This window comes from Pisolithus orientalis (genome assembly GCF_024613125.1).
Source record: "Pisolithus orientalis strain OTSU chromosome Unknown F5J12scaffold_38, whole genome shotgun sequence".
Taxonomy (NCBI): domain Eukaryota; kingdom Fungi; phylum Basidiomycota; class Agaricomycetes; order Boletales; family Pisolithaceae; genus Pisolithus; species Pisolithus orientalis.
The window spans coordinates 262,469-282,745 of NW_026260819.1; the positions used below are offsets into that span (position 1 = coordinate 262,469).

General features: G+C 48.2%; 7 protein-coding genes across 7 annotated transcripts; 2 read left to right on the plus strand and 5 right to left on the minus strand.

Annotated features, from left to right (window-relative positions):
- Positions 1-464: 464 nt before the first annotated feature.
- Positions 465-1,996, plus strand: F5J12DRAFT_896347 (uncharacterized protein; the record flags this gene model as incomplete). The annotated part of the gene is made up of 10 exons (XM_051747929.1): positions 465-523; positions 576-664; positions 722-1,088; positions 1,145-1,229; positions 1,277-1,371; positions 1,429-1,448; positions 1,500-1,587; positions 1,638-1,666; positions 1,723-1,826; positions 1,880-1,996. The coding sequence occupies 10 exons, from the start codon at positions 465-467 to the stop codon at positions 1,994-1,996; spliced, it is 1,053 nt and encodes a 350-aa protein (XP_051596499.1).
- Positions 1,997-4,521: 2,525 nt separating this feature from the next.
- On the minus strand, positions 4,522-5,523 carry F5J12DRAFT_725907 (GTP-binding protein; the record flags this gene model as incomplete). The annotated part of the gene is made up of 6 exons (XM_051741679.1): positions 4,522-4,640; positions 4,697-4,900; positions 4,959-5,041; positions 5,101-5,273; positions 5,330-5,362; positions 5,413-5,523. Coding segments are annotated over 6 exons (723 nt in total), but the record flags the coding sequence as incomplete, so codon positions are not given.
- Positions 5,524-7,840: 2,317 nt separating this feature from the next.
- On the minus strand, positions 7,841-8,666 carry F5J12DRAFT_362826 (uncharacterized protein). Its single transcript, XM_051739055.1, has 2 exons — positions 7,931-8,666; positions 7,841-7,860 (listed from the first exon to the last, which is right to left on the minus strand). Exon 1 carries the CDS (start codon positions 8,401-8,403, stop codon positions 7,933-7,935), a length of 471 nt encoding a protein of 156 aa, XP_051596501.1. The 5' UTR covers positions 8,404-8,666; the 3' UTR covers positions 7,841-7,860; positions 7,931-7,932.
- Positions 8,667-9,536: 870 nt separating this feature from the next.
- F5J12DRAFT_725896 (uncharacterized protein) lies at positions 9,537-10,280 on the minus strand (the record flags this gene model as incomplete). Its single annotated transcript, XM_051741678.1, has 1 exon — positions 9,537-10,280. A coding segment is annotated over one exon (744 nt), but the record flags the coding sequence as incomplete, so codon positions are not given.
- Positions 10,281-11,222: 942 nt separating this feature from the next.
- On the minus strand, positions 11,223-12,995 carry F5J12DRAFT_725824 (TPR-like protein; the record flags this gene model as incomplete). The annotated part of the gene is made up of 1 exon (XM_051741669.1): positions 11,223-12,995. A coding segment is annotated over one exon (1,773 nt), but the record flags the coding sequence as incomplete, so codon positions are not given.
- A 1,113-nt stretch (positions 12,996-14,108) lies between these two features.
- On the minus strand, positions 14,109-16,224 carry F5J12DRAFT_929225 (uncharacterized protein; the record flags this gene model as incomplete). Its single annotated transcript, XM_051749484.1, has 10 exons — positions 15,860-16,224; positions 15,696-15,796; positions 15,590-15,613; positions 15,351-15,483; positions 15,152-15,240; positions 14,892-15,071; positions 14,716-14,831; positions 14,375-14,619; positions 14,219-14,304; positions 14,109-14,173 (listed from the first exon to the last, which is right to left on the minus strand). The coding sequence occupies exons 1-10, from the start codon at positions 15,949-15,951 to the stop codon at positions 14,109-14,111; spliced, it is 1,131 nt and encodes a 376-aa protein (XP_051596504.1). The 5' UTR covers positions 15,952-16,224.
- A 3,292-nt stretch (positions 16,225-19,516) lies between these two features.
- F5J12DRAFT_854591 (uncharacterized protein) lies at positions 19,517-20,249 on the plus strand. Its single transcript, XM_051746635.1, has one exon. It carries the CDS (start codon positions 19,901-19,903, stop codon positions 20,129-20,131), a length of 231 nt encoding a protein of 76 aa, XP_051596505.1. The 5' UTR covers positions 19,517-19,900; the 3' UTR covers positions 20,132-20,249.
- The last annotated feature ends 28 nt before the right edge of the window (positions 20,250-20,277 follow it).

The window sequence follows — 20,277 nt, forward strand, 5'->3', positions numbered from 1 at the left end:
CCAAGCGTACGCACAATCACCCACTGTCAGGTCATGCGGCCATCCTTCACTACCCCTCTTTATGTTCGATTTGAGTCGTTGGTACTGGGTTCCCGTTATCGTCCCGCGGACTATCAGTAGGGTGGGATTGCCTCGAAGGGACCGATCCCTTGAACATTCCAAGGGAAGCAATAGAGCTATTGATTGGTTTGTTGAAGTGCAAAGAGTCGGATTCTTCCCGTATGTTACGTAAGCAGCTCGACACCCCTGACCACGGTGTCTCGAGTCCACATATATGACAGAAGCCAGGACTAGTATGACAGCAGCCGGGATCGACGATAATGCCAGGCACGAGGCCAGCTGTAATATTACAAGTGCGTTGAAGCTGTTCCTCTGTATTCGGTGCCTAAGTTGGTGACGCACGTATCAACATTATCAGATAAGGGTTGCTGGCTTGGCGCGAACGGGCAAGGCATCCGAGCAAGATGTCTCTACCACAAACAGCGGCCTCGGTAGGTGGCGCATTCGACAGTATACCTGTTGTGTGCGTCGTCGTCTTCCGCTGTACCTAGTACTCGGCCTCACCTGCTGGATAGCGATATAGGATGTGTGTCGACACCTGAAGAACGGGCTGCTTTGGCTCAGCAGATAAGGGATGCCTGCGTGAATGTCGGGTTCTTTTACAGTAAGGCACATGTCCTCCAGGCTTAGCATCCATCATTTGCCAACGAGCTACTTGCAGTCAGCAACCATGGTATACCCCAAGAGACGATCGACGAGGTCTTCTCCGCCATGAAGGCTTACTTTTCTCTCCCCCTTGAGACGAAAATGAAGGTAGGCACCACCATCCTTGCACCAGCCCAATCTTCGCCTCATCCAGAAAAGCTTTATCATAAAGAAGTTGCCAATTTCAAAGGGTACACACCCGTGCTAGACTCCAACATCGACCCAGCCAACAGAGGCGATCTGCACGAGGGCTTTGAGATCGGTTGGGAAGAACTGCTAGCCAAGGAAAACGACGAAAAGAGAGTGAATGATGGTTCTATGTCTGGTGCAAACGCATGGCCCTTGGAACCCGCCGGATTCCGTGAAGCCTGTCTCGGTTACTAGTGCGTTTTATGATGACATACTGTTCGAGTGTGCCTCATCTCATTTTGTTATCAAGTCACGCAGCTGTAGGTGTCGGAAAGGTCCTGTTCCGCCTCTTTGCCCTTGCATTAGATCTCCCTGAAACATACTTTGATGACAAGGTACCATCGTTCCTACATACCCTACTACCTTCACTGACGGTTTTTAGACCAGGAATTCTGCCGCAAACATGCAGTTTCTCCATTATCCACCGCAAACGGGTTCCGATGATGATCGTATCATCGGGTTCGGTGCCCATACGGAGTAAGCATCCTGCTTATGTCTTTGAACATGCCCTAAAAACTTCCTTAAAGTTTCCAGGTTGGGATTCTTCTTAAAGCGTGCCAATTTTGAATGAAAAAACATGCAGTGTTTCACAATATTATGGCAAGAGCCCGGTATTCAAGCTCTTCAGGTGTTAAACTCGGAGACTCGGGAATGGATAAATGCGCCGCCAATCCCGGGAACACTGGTCATAAAGTATGTTGTAGAACGAAGGGGAACCAAGTCACCCAGCTGATTGTACCTAGTATCGCAGACCAGCTTGCACGATGGACGAGTGAGCTGCCATTCTGACCATGCATGCCGATCCTGTCTCACATGTTCCCTTGAAAGACGACGTATTTAGGTCGACCGTGCACAGAGCGATCAACAGGAGTGGTGTCCGCCGGCATTCCATTCCCTTGTTTTTCGGTACGGATTACCATGTCCAGATTGAAGTAAGTTGGCATTTGATTCTTGCTATGGAACACAGATCAATTACCCCGTCCAGCCGATGCCGAGTTGTGTATCCCCTGAGAGACCGCCCAAGTACGAACCCATCGCTGCAGGTGACTACGTCCGAAAGCGCCTGGAGGAGAAATACCATCAGAACGCCACTTTCTCGTGATGCGATTATGGAGGATAAATTGATTGAGACATTTGTACGATTTTAAACGCTGCCCGCTATTGATTTTGTTGTGTAGGTCCCTGGGTGCTAAGTACTTTGAACGCTTTATAGGACGAACTTACCTTGGCTTCTGCGGGCAGACCGAGTAACGAACGTCAGCACAAGTCTGAATTGGGAAGTTGCTGCAGTAAAGACACCTTGCATGAGTGTTGATTGCACAAGATATATGTTCTTTGGCATTGATCCACTCTCCAGGAGCCATGCTGTCATCATTCCCAAAGGTACAGGTTGTTGTATGGCCAGCAAAGAAGGCTTCCATATGTGGGCGACTTACATGGAAGCCTTAAAAGCCCTGCACAAGGAATTGGCCGGTGAGCTGAACAGGTTGTTAGTGAAAGCACACCGATCCGATGTTAGATCGGAATCCCCGGATGTATGCATTGAGCTTGTAACACCATACTGCCGATGCACTTGCATGGTTGAGGACAGAGCGCTGTCAGGTAGAGCAGCGTAAGAGTCTGTACGGAATGCTCACTTCTTGACCAGCAGCTAAGTCCAAACAGTCCATACCTATAATCCCTGCCCACATCTTCCTCCTCCCAGCTGGCCTTGCAACAGGACTTGCCAGTGGAGAGAAGAACCAGACTCAACACACAGACAGGAGCTGATTATTTAAGTTAGCATATGCATGCATGGCTTGGTGGTTTGCCAATTTACTAAGAAGTAGGGTGTTAAGTGAGAGGGCAGTGGTCATAATGGAGAGAAAATGGTTGAGTCAGCAAAGGGATGCTTAGGTGGGAAATGTTCGTTATAGCTGCTGGGTCACTTGGGCAGGGGCTGAAACACTTGGACATGAATCATAAAGACAAAGCAGAATGGCATAGAACACTGGTAAAGTTTGACTCTGGATAGCTGAATGGCATGGAATAGGATATATATTCAATTCAATTTTATACAGAACCATTGCATCTTCCCAATATTTCCTGGTGTAGCAAATGTGGGGATTGTCAACATGAAGATTGGTGGCACATCCAACTATAAGGAAGAAGTCAATGCCAGTGTTTACAAGCTCCCCCACATAATGAAGGATTCCAAATGATCAGCATTAGTGGCCTAAAAATAATATCTTCATCTTTCACATGCATGTCACACTAATGAGAAGTGGAGGGACTCACAGCAGGCTCAGTTACAACTTGAAAAAAATCCCCTCCTATTTGATCTTTGCTAATTGAAATACAGGTAAGAAAGAGGTTGATTGGTATTGAGGAAGTAGTATCTGACACATCTGATTTTCCTTCAATACCCACAAGGATGGGGGATAAAGCTTCCACATCTTCACCATGATGTTGAAATGCTGCTGTGACAAGTTTAGCAACAGTAGCTTGGACACCTGATGTTTGATATGTCCTGACAGCCAGTTCAAGGTTTATCTGCAAATCACTATTCACTTGGTTGGCCTGCAACAAGAAGTACAAATATTCAAACACAAGTATAGCACCTGCAATTGGGGGTTATGGGTGTCAAATCATGGCAAGAGATCAATTACCAATGCCATATGTTGCAACATATTGCATTGAAGGTTGTTGTAAGGTGGCCAAAGTAGGCATTTGGACAGAAGAGGAGTAATTAGTGATGGTAGGCTATAATGTTGTCAAGTCAGGTGATCTGTCTATGGCAGAACAAAAGAAAATAAAACAGACCACCTTAGCAATGTGCGATGGGACCATATCAGACAACATCAATGAGAAACAGGGCCACAAACCAACTACAAACTTTGTCAGTGATCATCATATGAGGAGAGAAGAATGAATACACACTTTCTACACCATATGTTAGCATGGGAAATAATTCTGAAGGATGATGACTGACATGCTGATTAATGCAAGTAAAGATATGAGGGTCAAATTGAAACTCTCATACAAATGTTGACCTACATCCTGGGATAATGTAAAATGTGAATGTAGAATGGATACATCAATTGAACTCACCATCTATTTATGTAATATGGATAACATGTTCAAAAACCAGGGACCATAGTCAGAAGGTGGGAGTGAACATGGTCAGAATGCCTCCACCCCCTGCCATGGCTCCACTCACAAACCATGAATGCAAGTCCAAAAGGGTGGGAGTGAACATGGTCAGAATGCTTCCACCACCTGCCATGGCTCCACTTGCATCCTATGAATACAAGTCCAAAAGGGTAGAAGTGAACATGGTCAGAATGCTTCTAGAACCTCCAGCACTTGATCCCCTCACATGCTATCCACCCAACGCCACAGCCACATTAGTATTCATTATGACCATTTCTTTTTACAATTTCACACACATGCTGTTGAAAAATCAGTATCTCCTCATTCCACTCTATCTTCTTACATATGGAAACCATCTTGAGAGGTAAAATGCAAGACCTGCTGGTGTGATCTTGCCCACCATGTCATGCATGCACTTCTTCAATGTCCTGGCACATATTAGTACATTCTTATCCTTCAGCTATATCACACTTACTTTGTTATTGCAAACTCCATTCACAGTCCTAGGTTGGATTGCTGTGTTGATATGAGGAGCTGCTGCAGTCCTTCCTCATTTAATGCATTCACTGTGCATGTCAGTAGGGTTGTACAATCAGCACCCTCTTCTTGCATTCCTGCAGTCATTTCTATCAAGGGTATGCCATTCCCAGGTGATGGTGAGGACACTGACCAGTGAGTGACAGATAGTCATGGGGTGGAAACCTTGACTTGTTCAACCAACCCTTGACCTTTACAAGACACTCATTCAACTTCCTTTTTTCTACCTCTGCAGTCCTTTCCATTGCATCATCTTCATTCAAACCATCATCAATGAGCTCCATGAAAGCATCCAGGGCCAAGGTATCTGTTTTTGTTAGCAATACAATTACAGGAACTGGGACAAAAATGCTGATATTTAAAATCATCAAATGGAGTATGGTCAATATACACACCATGCCCTGTATCACACTCATCAAAAAATTTCTTTTCTGCAGCTGTGACCATCCTGTGGCTATCATGCAAAGGAATACAAAACCTACATCCCTCACAGAAACCATGTCACTTTGGTTAGGGTGCCAGACACAGTGTTCCTACCATATGGCATGGATTCTCTTATCAAGCCTGATTGTCTTGGCACGATCCATGATGAATTCCTTCATCACACCAAACTGCTGTTCACTCCCAGCCTCAAATCCACATGAGTCATGGAATACAAAGTGTTGGTTACTCTTGCAAACCAGCTCATCCTCAATGTTGTGTTCACCATGCTGGATGCATTCAACCATTCAGCGTACATTGCAGAACATCCATGAAGTCACTTCACCTTTTGTGAACCCTGCACTAAAGTTGCATCCACCTGAATATGGCCCAACATGTCGTTAACCTCGAACAAATACTGTGAAACACACACACCTTTCCTTTTCCATTAAAAATTTCTGGTTGATCTGTAGTATAACAGACCCTCTGCAGGATTGTCATTTTACCTGCATTGGCTCTGCCCATGACCAGAATGCGAAAAGCATCTGATGTGACTGATGTTCTTTCTAGCTTCTGCAGGATCTAAGCAGAACGTAGGCTGAATAGAGGTTGATACTGATCCTCAATGTTCTTAGACTTGTCCCTTTCAGCAGCAAGTACAACACTTACCTGTGGGTACTTCTTCAGGAGCAAGAGCACCTGTACTGTTTGACGAAAAACCTGGCCAAGTAACTAAGTACACTAAAGCACCACATAAAGAACATGAACACTGTGCAGCCACCTTGAGTAGAGACAGGAACAGGAATGCCCATCTCACTAGGGCCAGGGCTCAGAGGAGAATGTGAGCCAGTGCTTTCGACTGCTGTGGCAGCACAAACACCCCCAATATTGGCTGAGGGAGAGTCAGAGACTTCAACAGGAACCTCAGTTGGTGCAGAGACATGGATGTCTGTACTGACTGGAGGCTGAGCAGCCCCAATGGGAGCAGGAACTTGTGGAAAGACTGTGTCACAACACAATGGCTTGAACCATCCAGGAGCCATGAATAATGAGAAGTTGAAGTTCTTGGGATGTCGGAGGAGCAGTAAGCATATGATTCGAAATGAAGATGGACAAGTGGAGAGGGCATGGAGCTGCAGACTTGCTGACCGATGTCAAGGTGCCTATGGATAACCAAGTACAATTGAGACCTGCTGGTGGTGGCTTTTTCCAACACAAGGAGTACACATTCTGATTCAGAAAATGGGTTGCCAAGTTGACACTACTATTACCTTCTTCGATCTATACTGCTTGGGTGTCTGTGGTCATGATTGAGTATATCAGTAAGGAAAGATAGAACTGGACATATTAGAGATTGCAAGGGATCATATATAAGAGTGGTGAACGACGAAGGAAAAAGGAAGAAATTAGCAGGCAATTTTGGAGCCTCAAACTATATGTTCCACAGAGTAATGCATAAGAAACCACAATTAGAAGCATCTAAGGAAATCAAAAGTCATCGGAATAGATGGGGGCAATTTTGCCACTTTACTTCATACATCCCATCTCATTGTTCAGCAATAGTGAGTTCGAGTTTCTTTGCAGTAACCAAAGACATCTTTGTAAAGACCATAGATTAGTTCCCATAATGACAGTAGACAGGGATGAACAAATTAGATGAGATCGAACTCAGTGTTGTCATCAGGGATGACAGTGAGAACAAGCTTGGGGTTGAGCAATTCATTCAGTGCAAGCACCTCCTCAGGAAGAGGAGTCAGTGCATGACGTGGAAGAGGAGCATCAGCAGCCTCATTCTCATCATAGGGCAGTATGGGATCTAGGTCAGCCTCGAAGTCGATGTCAGGAAGATGAAAGTGAAGGTAGTGAGGGGGTGGAGTCGGAGGACAACGAACAAGCAGTTGAAGAAGGGCTCGTCAAATGACTGCATCCTCTAAGAGGAGCTGTCATCAGTCACCACCAAGCAGGAGAGACCTGGAAAAGAAAACCAAAATGCGGTAGAGTGAATAAAAGGCTCCCACAGATAAATTCGGATCATGACCACCATAATGAAGTAACAATACCAGCCTGGTTAAGCCCAGCAGGCAATCGACACATGGCAAAGACTACTACAACCATTCCTAGCACATCTAGGCCTACTAACATCCATCAGTGATTTGCCTGTTGGCAGTGATCGCTCGATGCAAATGTGTAAATAGCTCACACTGCCTAGAAGGCGGGGCTCATAACCTATTGCACAGAGGAACATGGAGAAACGAAGAGCAATAAGGCATGAACACTTGCCTTTAACTTTTAGAACGGTTGTAGCATTTGATAAAAACTTGTAGGGGCTCAGTTGTTGAGTAGACAAGTGAAGAACGAATGTGGAATTCAGTGGGGACCTAGGGAGAAAGTCCCAAGTTTATATACATGAGTAGGTATGCACGGACCAGTAGCATAAAAGGAAACTACTACTCAGTATAGTAATGAATAGCATGGAAGGTCATGGAATATGACATATAATATGATGTCATGAGTGACATCATTGTGGAGCTGATTGCTAAGAAATGTCATGTGATGGACAACGTGTTGATACATGTGTAAGTCTGGATCAATCTAGATGTCAGAACTAATAGAATATTTCCAACATGAGTATATTGTAAGGAAAGATAGAACTGGACATATTAGAGATTGCAAGGGATCATATGTAAGAGTGGTGAACGACGAAGGAAAAAGGAAGAAATTAGCAGGCGATTTTGGAGCCTCAAACTATATGTTCCGCAGAGTAATGCGTAAGAAACCGCAGTTAGAAGCGTCTAAGGAAATCAAAAGTCATCGGAATAGATGGGGGCAATTTTGATACATCCCGTGTATCTGGTGTAAGCAAAGTGAATAGGATAGCTGGATAGAATACGACCAGTAAGAGACATTGTGGGGGAGAAGATCATACCACGTCGCAAGGGGGACTTACAGTCATGCAACGCCAATCTCGATAAAACTTCTCCACTTCCACGAAGACACGCGCTCCTCCGAATCGACCCTTAGATCGATAAAACTACGTAGACGACACCACGCTTCAAGCGTACTCCGTCGTTCGCGTCCGCGAGACATGGCTGTGGAGGTAGGTGAAGCTCCAACAACATTGCCTACAAGTGAGGATGTAGCTAGGGCCGAGGTCGACACGGCGGGAAGTGACGAACTGCTCGCTGATGCCGAAGGCTCAACAGCGAGCGTCGTCCCAGGTAGCAATAACGGCGTACACCGTGCAAGTGAGGGCGAGAATCGTTTCCGGGTGCGCTGATTATCGTCTGGTCCAGGCCGTACTTTGTTGCTCACGAAGAGACGCGAAGAATTGGGAGGGCTCTGCCCTTCCTCAGCTCCTTCGTCCTCGACGTCCCCCATCGAGCCCACGTCTTCAACACAAACGGTCGGTGCAAACTGCATCTCCTCGGCCCCAGGGCGAGTAACAATTATATCCTGTCGTTGCTCACGCCGTCGCTCAGAGTCTGTACAGAACGCTCACTTCTTGACCAGCGCAGAGTTGTTATTTTGTCTATCGGAGACTTTAGCTCGCAGCATGAACCCTCATCACTAAGTCATGGCTGCAACTAGTAGCGGCAGAGATGTTGCATGAAAGGGATGTCGGACCCAGCATACTCGATACAGTCCAGTTGACATTTACAAAACAACTTCTAAACATATAGGATCAGCGAACGCGTTGCCAACGCACCGCGGGTTACTCAGAAAGTAATGGATTTACAACGCGTCGCCCACAGCTGAGCAAGCAAATCGCTGAGGGCAATTTTGCCGATCAATGCCTAGGCAACGTTGTTCGGATCGAATGGTTGACGACTTTTCTGTTTCATGTGCAGGGATGATGCCATCTATTGTAGTACCATATGACCATCATATTTATCAACGCCAACTGTCACAACGTACTACTCATCCTGATATCACAACACTACGACTATCTATACAAGATTGAGTATCCGGATTTTGCTTTGGAGGATGCTGGGTGAGTCCACAGGCTGAGCTACGATAAGAGTAGAAGATGCAATCCTTTTGTACGCGTTGTGAGGCAGTTCAGTCAACAGCAGGGCGTTAAATGGTCCACCCAGTGTCACGAGCAGTTGTTCCGCAGCAACGACATCTAGCTTGGTGGATCCACCAAGCAACTTCAAATGCGAGGGTCGGACAAGCTGCAGGGAGCCTGCCACATTTTCCATAGTGGCATTGTCGAGCTTTGCTGGCACCGTGATCTCAAGCGGCTTCAAACCGAATGCCTGGATTGCATATGTGTAGCTCGATGATGAGGACGGATTTGCCCTCTGCAGTTCGACCGATGTGACACGATAAGAGAAACATGACAATGTAAGACGTCGGTTCACGAATCGTGGCAGGGGTGACTTAATGAGCGAGCGGTACAGCTTTCGCAGTGCTTTGGATGACGCAGGCGGTTGACTCGCCGTCAATGACTGCTCTTCTGCGCCGGCTTGTGGGACAGGGGCCAATGGCAATGGTTGGTACGATGTGATCCGGATTGGGAAACAGCTGTGAAACGTTGATGCCTCCCCGATCCAGTCCAACATCGAGACATCCCCAGACTGTGATATGACTTCTCCTAGGAGTCGACCCAGGGCGAATTCTGAAGATTCGCCATAAAGGACGGGTAGATGGAGATTGAAAATCCCAAAAAGCGAGTAGGCAACGTCTTCGGGACGGGTGGTACGGCGTGACGATGCCCACTGAAGTCTGGAGCGTGCATCATCCATGCCAGGGCTAAAATCAGTGAGGAACCGAGATTCTATTCCAGTGACCCCCCCAAGCTCTCCTAGTATGGCAGCATCTTTTTTATGATTCGAAGATTCAGTATTTTTGTATAGCGACCAGGATTGAGTGTAGAACAAAAGGGTGCGAGGAGCCAACAGTTCTTGGAGGGTCCATCCGCGTTTGAACCATTGGCTTGTAGCCAATGACCCAGTCTCTGGAACGTCGGCAAGATACACGATCGTTAGGGCAGATTGTCGATACCATTCGAACATCGATCCTATTGCCTCTTGCAACTCGACACTGCTATCTTTGTCTATGCAGCAAGTATCGCTCCACGCCCACAGGTAATCTTGCTTCAAAGCAGTAGCACAGAACTCCTGCAGTTTTTTGACACCCCCGGCACTCGAAGCCATGTCGTATATTGCGTGACCTTGGATGTCGCGTAGTGACGGTTCACCGTCTCCCCAGCGGTGAGAGAACATGACAAACCGGAAGTATTTCGAGACACTAGCCTGGATACGGTGGTCTTGTTCGACAGTGTCATATGACATGGCTGATGACAAGAGCTGTTTGAGCCGGTTGTACTGCGGGCCACTTGTAAAATGAGATATTTGCTCATTCCGGCTGCACAGGGTGCCTGTTTGCGTGTTTAGAAGTCTAGGCGGCATGGTTTCGAGGGTTTTAAAAATGACACGCCGGATGGCTTCGCTAAACTGTTTGCTAGAGACCGACCGAATGGAAGATACCGTCGACGTCCCAAGGCGGATCTTCATATGACGATAGGTTGCAAGATGATCCCTGTATATGTCACAACTTGGGTCCGAGGGAGTAGATAGCTCCAGGGCCTTTTGTTCACGTTTGATAGCCTCATCCAAATTACCAACAATGGCGGTAGCATGAAACCTATCTATTAAGCATAATGCAAGGTCATGAAGGCACGAGGGGTGATTGACGTGCTCAGCCGGACAAAGTTGCAGCAAAAATTCGTGCAAGATGATCGCTTCATTCAAGTCGGGAATTGCGTGTTGGTTTCGAAATCTGTCCCTAAGGTAATGCCCGAGGGCGCATAGGTGGTCAACCGTTCGGCCAAGCATGGCGGATTCGGCCGAATATGTCCCCTGAACCATCCTCTTCACCCGCTCACTAATGAATAGATTGAGCTTTTCCACGGAGACAGCATAATCACGGTCCTTCGGAAGTCGGAGCTCCGAAGCATATGTGGCAAGATAGATGGCCTCGTCCAAGTCGGCTACTGCAGCCTGCTTCTGAAACTTGTCCCAATGGAGTAGAGAGAGAACGTGGAATAAGGAGGCACCATCGTCATAGCTTGGCGGACGGGGTACCGACGCAGCTCGGCGAGGAAACGAGCTTCTGCTCGACCCATGCGCCACAGCCTGTTTCGCGACGGTCTTCTGGAGGTAATAAGTGAGATTGTTAAGAGAACCGTTACGATCAGAGTGCCCTGGAGGACGGAGCTCCAGTGCTGCACGCCCAAGTTTGATAGCTTCTTCCAAGTCGGTGACTGCCCCCCGATTCTTGTATCTATGCGAAAGACAGAGAGTAAGGTTACGCAGCGATGAATAGCGATGCGGATGTCCAGTGGGACGAAGTCCCAGTGCTTCCCGGTGCAGTTCAATCGCTTCATCCAAGTCCTGCATCCCAGATTCTTTCTGGAACCTCATCCTGAGATTACGAGCGAGATTAATGAGAGATTCGTCACGATCAGAGTGCACTGGCGGACGGAGCTCCAGTGCTGCACGTCCGAGTCTGATAGCTTCTTCCAGGTCAGTAATTACCCCCTGCTTCTCGTATTTGTCCGAAAGACAGAGAGCAAGGTTACGCAACGATGAAGAGCGATGAGGATGTCCAGAAGGACGAAGTTCCAATGCCGCCTGGTTCAGCTTAATTGCCTCGCCCAAGTCTTGAATGGCAGCTTGTTTCCGAAACCTCATCCCAAGGTCACGAGCGAGATTGTGAAGAGATGTATCACGATCACGGTGCCCTGGAGGACAGAGATCTAGTGCTGCACGCCCAAGTGTGATAGCCTCTGTCAAGTCGTCAATTGCTCCCTGATTCTTGTATCTATCTGAAAGACATTGAGCAAGGTTACGCAGCGTTGAAGAGCGATGAGGATGTCCAGAGGGACGGAGTCCCAGTGCTTCCCGGTGCAGTTCAATCAGTTCACCCAAGTCTTGCATCCCAGCTTCTTTCTGGAACCTCACCCTGAGATTACGAGTGAGATTTTTGAGAGATACGTCACGATCAGAGTGACCTGGGGGACAGAGCTCTAGTGCTGCACGTCCAAGTGTGATAGCTTCTTCCAGGTCAGTGATTACCCCCTGATTCTCGTATTTGTCCGAAAGACAGAGAGCAAGGTTACGCAGCGATGAAGGGCGGTGGGGATTTCCGGAGGGACGGAGTTCCAATGCCGCCTGGTTCAGCTGAATTGCCTCGTCCAAGTCCTGCACGGCAGCTTGTTTCCGAAACCTCGTCCTAAGGTCACGAGCGAGATTGTGGAGAGACGTATCACGATCACGATGCCCTGGGGGACAGAGCTCTAGTGCTGCACGCCCAAGTTTGATAGCTTCTTTCAGATCAGTGACCATCCTCCGAATCTCGTATCTATCCGAAAGGCAGAGAGCAAGGTTACACAGCGATGAAGAGCGATGAGGATGTCCAGAGGGACGGAGTTCTAATGCCGCCTGGTTCAGCTTAATTGCCTCGTCCAAGTCCTGCATGGCAGCTCGTTTCCGAAACCTCGTCCCAAGGTCACGAGCGAGATTGTGGAGAGATGTATCACGATCACGATGCCCTGGGGGACAGAGCTCTAGTGCTGCACGCCCAAGTGTGATAGCTTCTTCCAAGTCGGCAACTGCCCCCCGATTCTTGTATCTGTCCGAAAGACAGAGAGCGAGGTTACGCAGCGATGAAGAGTGATGAGAATGTCCAGAGGGACGGAGTTCCAATACCGCCTGGTTCAATTTAATTGCCAGTCCAGTCTGCACCGCAGCTTGTTCACGAAACCTCGTCCTAAGGTCACGAGCGAGATTGTGGAAAGATGCATCCTGATTAGAGTCCCCTGTTGGATGGAGCTCTAGTGTTGCACGTCCGCGTATGACAGCTTCCCCCAGGTCCGCGACTACTCCCTGATTGTCGCACCTATCCAAAAGACAGAGAGCCAGATAACGGAACGAAGAAGAGCGATCAGGATGTCCAGAGGGACAGAGTTCCAACGCTTCCCGGTATAAAGCGATTGCCTCCTCCATGTCGTCCATTTTCCCCCTCTGCCCGAAATCTGTCGTAGAGGGCTTCTGCTAGTTTGTTGAGAGCATGATCCCGGTCATTGTGCCCTGGCGGACAACGTTCCAGCTCTGCTCGCTTGTCAGAAACGTCGTCTGTCGGATCCATCGGATGCTGTTACACCGGCACAATGACGGGGTGGAAATGGCTGTGACTTCGGAGAGGAATCAGTAATCAGTTGCAATAAGCAAGGAACAGTAGTCATACGTGATTCCTTGGACACGAGGAAGATATAAGGGGAAGCAACCGTTAATGTCAAAATGCTGCCCGAATCAGAAAAACTGATTACTGTAACGATGGTGAAAGAACTCACTGGTAAACACAGTATTGAGCAGATAATCTAATCTTGAGTGTCGGTAAGTTTCAAGTTCTAGATAGGACTGCTCGGAGATCAATGCTTGTAACGGAACGATGAACCCAAGAAACCCCACCGATGGATGGAGAAGGCACAAGTTGGCTGGCAGTGAGCGGAAAGACAATTGAGCTCTACGCTGCTCCAGTCACGCAGATCAAAGAGCCGGGAAGGAGCTTACCAGTTACCACAGTTGGTCGATGTCGAGGTGTGAGAGAGCACAGGAAGCTGAGGTCCATGAAAAGCACGGGTCATTATTCCTGTGCCTTCGGCTCCGCCTGGACCACATGTCTAACGCAGTTGTCCAAACTGTATGTAGCTTCTTGATCAGCGCCCTCGGACTAGACCGTCACCATCGCTATTGACCTGGGCAAGGCATGACGGGGCGACAGAGAACCTTAGGCAATGAGCACCTCTCCTTTTTCACAACGACCTCAAATAAAAAATGACCGAGACGTAGTGTATGGGAAAGGCAAAAAGGTGATCTCGGCAACGGCCCTCGCACATCATGATCCCCACCAGCTGCCTACCAGGGCACACGTCCTCCAGTTGCTACTTATTACGCACCATCTTTATTAATACCACAGAACCCACCCAAGCGTTATTCGCTGTTACTTGGTGACCATCGACAAGGAGCATCTCAGTTGAGAATCTGAGCGACATACAAGGATCGAATAAACTCATTGAACGACACCCAATATCATATCCCTCTCTTTTCGAAAGGTGTTTATGCGGCACCTCTTCCGTATTTTCGCTCGGTATCATGCAATCCCCTCACAATAGCTCTTGCGCCTGTCACCAAGCACGCACGTCTCATCTTGCCATGCTCATACGCACATATCAGCATCCACGCGAAGAGGGACTTGCAGATTTCGAGCGTGAAGGTCTGCCCGATGGAGAGGGAATCGAGGACGGGAGCATCGCTGAAGAAGAGGCAGCGCGGAAAATGCTGGACAGGTGTCATATTCCGGTGAGTATGCTTTAACTGCATACAATTTAACGTCCTTGAAGCTTGATGACACAGCCGGGCGTTCTTCTATTCCATAGTACTTACAGCTGAAGAATAATAGTCGCATTGCAATGTGCGTTACCAAGAAGTTATCCATATCTGTTTCTTTTTCACAACCATTCCCAAGGGCCAAACACTTCCGCGACTCAGGTCTTAGTTGTTGATGGCCCCTTAGGAGGAACGGGTCAAAAGATCGGGCGAGTTGTAGTGGAAGCACATAGCCCAGTTGCTAGGTCCGACTCATCGCCATCGTCAATATTTTGATCGTCGAACTTGTAGGTAATTACTACACTATCCGCGCAACTGCATACTTGAAATTACGCACAACGACGCCAGAAAATGTAGCATACGACGTCGAGCAAACTAGTATCGGCTCGATACCATAGAGCAATTTGGTCTTAGAGCGTCTCTTGGCCTTCGTCATGCGGTTCGAGTAACCAACTGTCATCGGTCAGCCGCCCGGGAACGAAGGTAGTTGGATTGACACGATTGCAACCAGACCGGTTGGCGGGTCCTCCTTTCGGTACAGAAAGGCTGCACCGCAGAGATTAACTGATTCCTGCTGCAATACAGAAGTCGAGACTGTACGAAGGGAGAGCAGGATGTCATTGTCGTATCCAGGTGTAGCGAACAGAGGTGCACAGTTTATGGCGCCGGCCTCTGGATGTCGAATGACATTGGCTGAGGTGAGGATCAAGGGTCTCATAGACAATGTATTCGTGTCGACTCCTGTCGTGACTAGTTCTATGGTCATCAAGCACCATGATGGGAGAGATCAGCCTTCCAACGGAACGCCAGAAACGGGCATGTCATCCGGTTGGTCGGCTCGACGATGATGTTCCCATTAGAACTAGCGAAGTCCGCGCAGCCGCGCTTGCGAGCATATCCCTAACTCGGGCTTGCTGTTGTTGACGCGCTACGTACAGATTTTCGCCGTATATGATACTTACACATACTTACACGCGATGCCATATGGTGACACCAAGACCCGCGAAGCTATGAACGGACAAGATGGGACGTCGGATGATCCCCGTTTCAGGCTTGGCCTGGGTGTACCTTCCGATATTAAGACCCCAGAGATGCTGCTGGGAGCCTACATAAGAGTGCGGTTTCGCTGTGGATCATTGACAACGGAGATACGATCCCCCAGCTAGGATGGTGAGATGTGTGAGTTAGTTTGTGCTTAAGGTAAGACTGACCACCCCAGACTGGGTTCTTTGGCACTGAAACAGAACAGTTAGGAGAATTCCTCCGTGTTTATGTCACTGAGCGTCCGTGTGATGGGGACTGGGAGACAGTTCGCACCTGCCATGCTGGGACTCCCTGGTCTCTCCGAACCCTTACCCACTCCCGGGTGCTTACAGCTGGTCTCATGGCGAAGTCCCCACAGGCTAACAAGCCGCGAGCTTTAAAACGGTCAACAAATACGTTAGCATCTTTTCATTGTCACAATGTTTCCGAACTAGTACCAGATGCACCTCTCTTCCACCATGGACGAGATGAAGTCTGACGTCTGCGCGTTCTGAAAGAAGCACTGAGTGTAAATGTCTCCAGGCTCCATGGCACTGCTGGCTCAGTGACGTGGAAGAATGATCGACTCATTCTCCTACTGCTCCATCGTGCTCGTGAGTGCAAAAATCGCCCTCGGTTTACTTGTTAACTTTGCATTGCTCCTTCACCAGCATCCAAGATACGGCTAGTTTATTCCACCTGGCATGGTAATGGGCTTGACTGAAGGGATCCACGATGACATTAGTTTGCATCAACAATGTAGGCAGACTGCCGCAATGAACCATTCAACCACCTTGTGAGTTGGTACGTCGGTGGTATAAGGTGACCTGCAAACGTCGGAAGCCAAAATTGCTGGCCAACCACTGTTGGCATGCTGTGATTGGCTGGCAGAATCACTGATCACCCTAAAAATCAAAATGCCCAAATTTGTCAGTGGCCCCCTATACGTAGTGACTAGTTCTTTCGATCCTACACAACTCCTGTTCTACTTCCACTATGTTCCACTCAGTAGTTATGCACTTTTCTTGCCATTTAAACACAGACAAGGAGTCAGCTCCCAACGAAGTTAGTGAACATTCTGATCCTTTTTGACGTTGCCTACCGACGTCGTGCGGACGACAGGGTCTCAGAAAGGTCCCGGGGTGCATGAATCCATTCTTCAGAATGGAGAAGAAGCTGCCAATGCCTACATTGGCAACTGCCTAGTACTGCCCAGCCGACGTCTAGGGTTGCAAGCGGATACATTGGCCGCGCATCGCACCGCAGAGGCATTTGGAATGCTGTTTGGAAAATCATCCGGTTCTTGAAATGCTCCACATCGTATAGATTACTTTGAGCTGCGCAGTGATCCAAATGGGGCGTCGCCCGCAGTGGATGAATTTCGCGAACCCCAGCACGCGACGGTTCTGTGAGGTATGTTTGGGTTCGAGCGGTGACGGAGCGTAAGTCACGTGATCAAAGCCAAACTCACGTTGCTCCCCAGCTTCAACCAGGAAAGAACAGCTTCCAACGCTTCATAGAAGGGCTGGCATCCAGACCAGTATTCACCTCTCCTTATATACATGCCAACACCTTCCTGCAAGGCCCGACATACTCGTTTGACAAAAGATACCGGTTTGCGATCTTCCCTTCCACCTTGCAGTTGTCCAGACATTCACCAGAAATACCACCTGCCTCTGCTTCCATGATCTATCTCTGTAGCAATCCTTGACCCTTCTGTAGGGAGTGGAATATGTTTTGGGTACGTATGTGCTATGACCCTCTGTTGCAGATCACTGTCACATGCTGAACTATCAGACATGATCGAGCTGCAACTTACATAAACATCAACGATCCTTACCTTCACTTTCGAATCCACTGCTACCTGTGTCCCGACGATATCAACCAAGAGATGTCCAAGGATATGTATGTCCGAAGCCCGACTGAAATCTACAACAGAATGCGCCGGGCAGCCCTTTAGAAAACCAGAAAACCGTATCCAGTACGAGTTGGCTTCTCGTTAATAATAGTTTCTTCAGGTTTTAACATTCCTTCAAAGTTTTCCATCTGAAACCAGTTTTTCTTTATTTCTTTGTGGCTCACATTATGACTATACACCGCGGAAACCAAGTTCGAGTGGACACGTTACACACGACTACTCATATACCACCAAGACTCGTCACAGGAATCCAACAGAAGCATGTCATGTTCACTACTCAGCATCCGTTAAATCCAGATAACTACCGCAAACTAGTCTGATGCTATCGATATTGGTGAGCAAATCAAACCACTACAGGACAGGCCAGCACGATTCTCTGGGGGTGCAAGGTCCTTTCAGTGAGCCATATCCTCCTTGCAGGAGCATCCAGTCCCAAGTCGTTGGGGGCTAATAGAAGCCCTGACAGCCGCACTGATGAACGGGGCGGCAAAGAGCAAAAGCGAAGTAACGATGCCCGAAACTAGAGAGAGCAAGTTGAACGAGTAATAATTTCAAGTGGGAGAGTACTCGTTTCCATAGGCCTGATGCTCCTACCAATTATAACTTCCTAACCCGTCAGCGTGGTCTATTCGGTTCGCAATTACGGTGTTCGGTAGATTGTAAGCCCATTTTCCATAATAAAATATAATAAAATAAACGAAGTGTGTGCCCTTTTTTTTTCGTACCTTCGTAAAGGTGTGCGGCACGTCCTGGCCTCTTCGGGGTAGGGTGAGGAGGCCGCGGAAGAATTCATAGACGAAAAAGGTACGGATTCCCTTGGGACATCACGGGGACTGAAACTATTAAGCTAAAATCGTCTTTGGATGTTGATAAAGGGGACACCATCCGTATCTCTGAACTTGTCGTCAGAAAGCCCACAGGTGCCCGCTAAAAGAGAATAGACCTTTTCTCGGCACTAGTGCGACGCACGGCAAGACTGAGCCTTCTCAACTGATTCTAGCCTCCTTTCATGTTGCTCTCCAGACTTAATGCCCACGTATCCCGCCAGCGGGCAGAGTGATTAAACTCTGGAAACTGTTCGACATAGGGAGCGCCACTCGTGAAGCCCATAAATACAAGCGCACTACCAGAAGCAGACATAATTGTGCAATTCCGAGCCAAGGACAACCTATAGCCGGAATCGACACTAGAACGCTACGTTGGGTGAAACGGCACCCTACTTCACCAGCAAAGTATATTTTTGGCTTGCTAGAGCAGCTCACTGTTCGATCTCCAATCGCAGTCTTTGTCTTTCCCTACTCCTGCACCGAGCGCAGTATACATCTAGGATGGCATCCATCTGATGCACGAAAATGGCAATGAGCTGTTACAATACTCGGGAACCACACCCGATGGAAGAAGAAGAAGCGATGACGCACGTGTGTACGATGCGGGGCTTCGCTAGTCCCGAAGAGGGCCTGATCACTCTAAGGGTTGGAGCATGTCTCTGCAAGTCTAGAATGTTTCCGCACGTTCACCGTTTATTCTCGGCCTCAATGATATTCAACGAAGAATCTGTACTTACGCCCTGAAGAAACACGATGGCACATTGTGTAAGAACCTCTTTAACGTCGAGAATAGAGGAAGCTTATTACTTGCCATCGGATCGTGCCTGGATCAGTGGCCCTTTATTACCATCCATGTCGCATGATGGCAAGCGAACACACGCGTCGAAATCGAGGTGTGTAAGTATCCACCAATCGCAGAGGTCGCTTGAATGATAGGCCGATAAGCGGGGTGTCGCAACGAACCAATTTGCTCAGCGACACGCACATTCCACAGCTCTGGTGGGCACCGTACGAAGTGTTGTCGGGAAGGGGGGATTTTTCACATACCTCGATGCTTTGTGATTAAATATTAAGTTATTGATTGAAGGAGGACATGATCCTCTTGAGACGAGGCCCTAAAATTGCAATATGTCGGTATTTATTATGTAGGCAAAAAATAGAGCTCTGCATAAGTACATGAGGAGATCTACATGGCGCTACTATTCGGCTTCGAAGACACGCGCCCTCGGCGCGGTGATTGATCGGCGGCAGAGATTGCCATCCACCAAATGGCAGACCAAGGAACATGGCAGTCCAGTTCCTGCTGTGGTAATCTCCCTTTCAAAGTGCACACATACATGTCCGCGTCATGCACGGCGATTTGTGTGATGCAGTAAGAAAGTAGATAGAGGGAATCATGGCTTAAGTACTACAAAATACCCAAAAAATCACAAGCAAGTTCAGAGCACGGTGTTACCTGGCCGTTATCGCAGTGTTGATATACCCTGCCCTGGTCGAAAGATGATAATGCGGGTATGAAACAGGTACGAGTGGTGCGACTAGTGGGACTGTTCTTCGGTTTGCATGCCTGCTTGCAATCATGCAATGACAGATTGTGGTAATATGAACGTACGATGCCGAACACCACCCGCCAACCGAAGAGACTAAAGGTATAAATCGGTCGAAGGAAGAGGGACTTATTTCAGTTGCTCTACCTCCCTGGTTCAGTGGCACAGCTCGTCCAGAGTACTCCGTAACTCGTATTTCAGTCAACCATGCGTTTCACTTTGCTTACCCTCTTCGTCGCTCCGTTCATCACTGCCGTCGTCGGCGCCGCTATCAGTTCCAACAATGCTGGGCTTGATGGTCTGGAAAGGAGGGGCTGTGGCGCGCCAGGCCTATCCTGTACCATTTTCGAATCGACTCTGGTCTGCTGTCCTGGGTTGACTTGTACAGCATACCCACCTAACCAAGACAGAGTTGGATTCTGCGAGGTTAGTTTCTAGTTAATGCGGCCCTCATATTCTGCAGTACTGACCTGGGCCTCGTGATGGTGTAGTAATCGCTTTGCAACTTGGCAAACTACTGTTCCGTGTGCCAGTTAGTCAGGTGCAGTGGTTGACGGATGAGTCGGGTCATGTTCAGGTCCTAT

Excerpts from the sequence above, each read along its gene's own strand:
- F5J12DRAFT_362826 (XM_051739055.1), bottom strand. The coding sequence starts at position 8,403 with ATGCAGTTTGCACCGACCGTTTGTGTTGAAGACGTGGGCTCGATGGGG.
- F5J12DRAFT_854591 (XM_051746635.1), top strand. The coding sequence starts at position 19,901 with ATGCGTTTCACTTTGCTTACCCTCTTCGTCGCTCCGTTCATCACTGCC.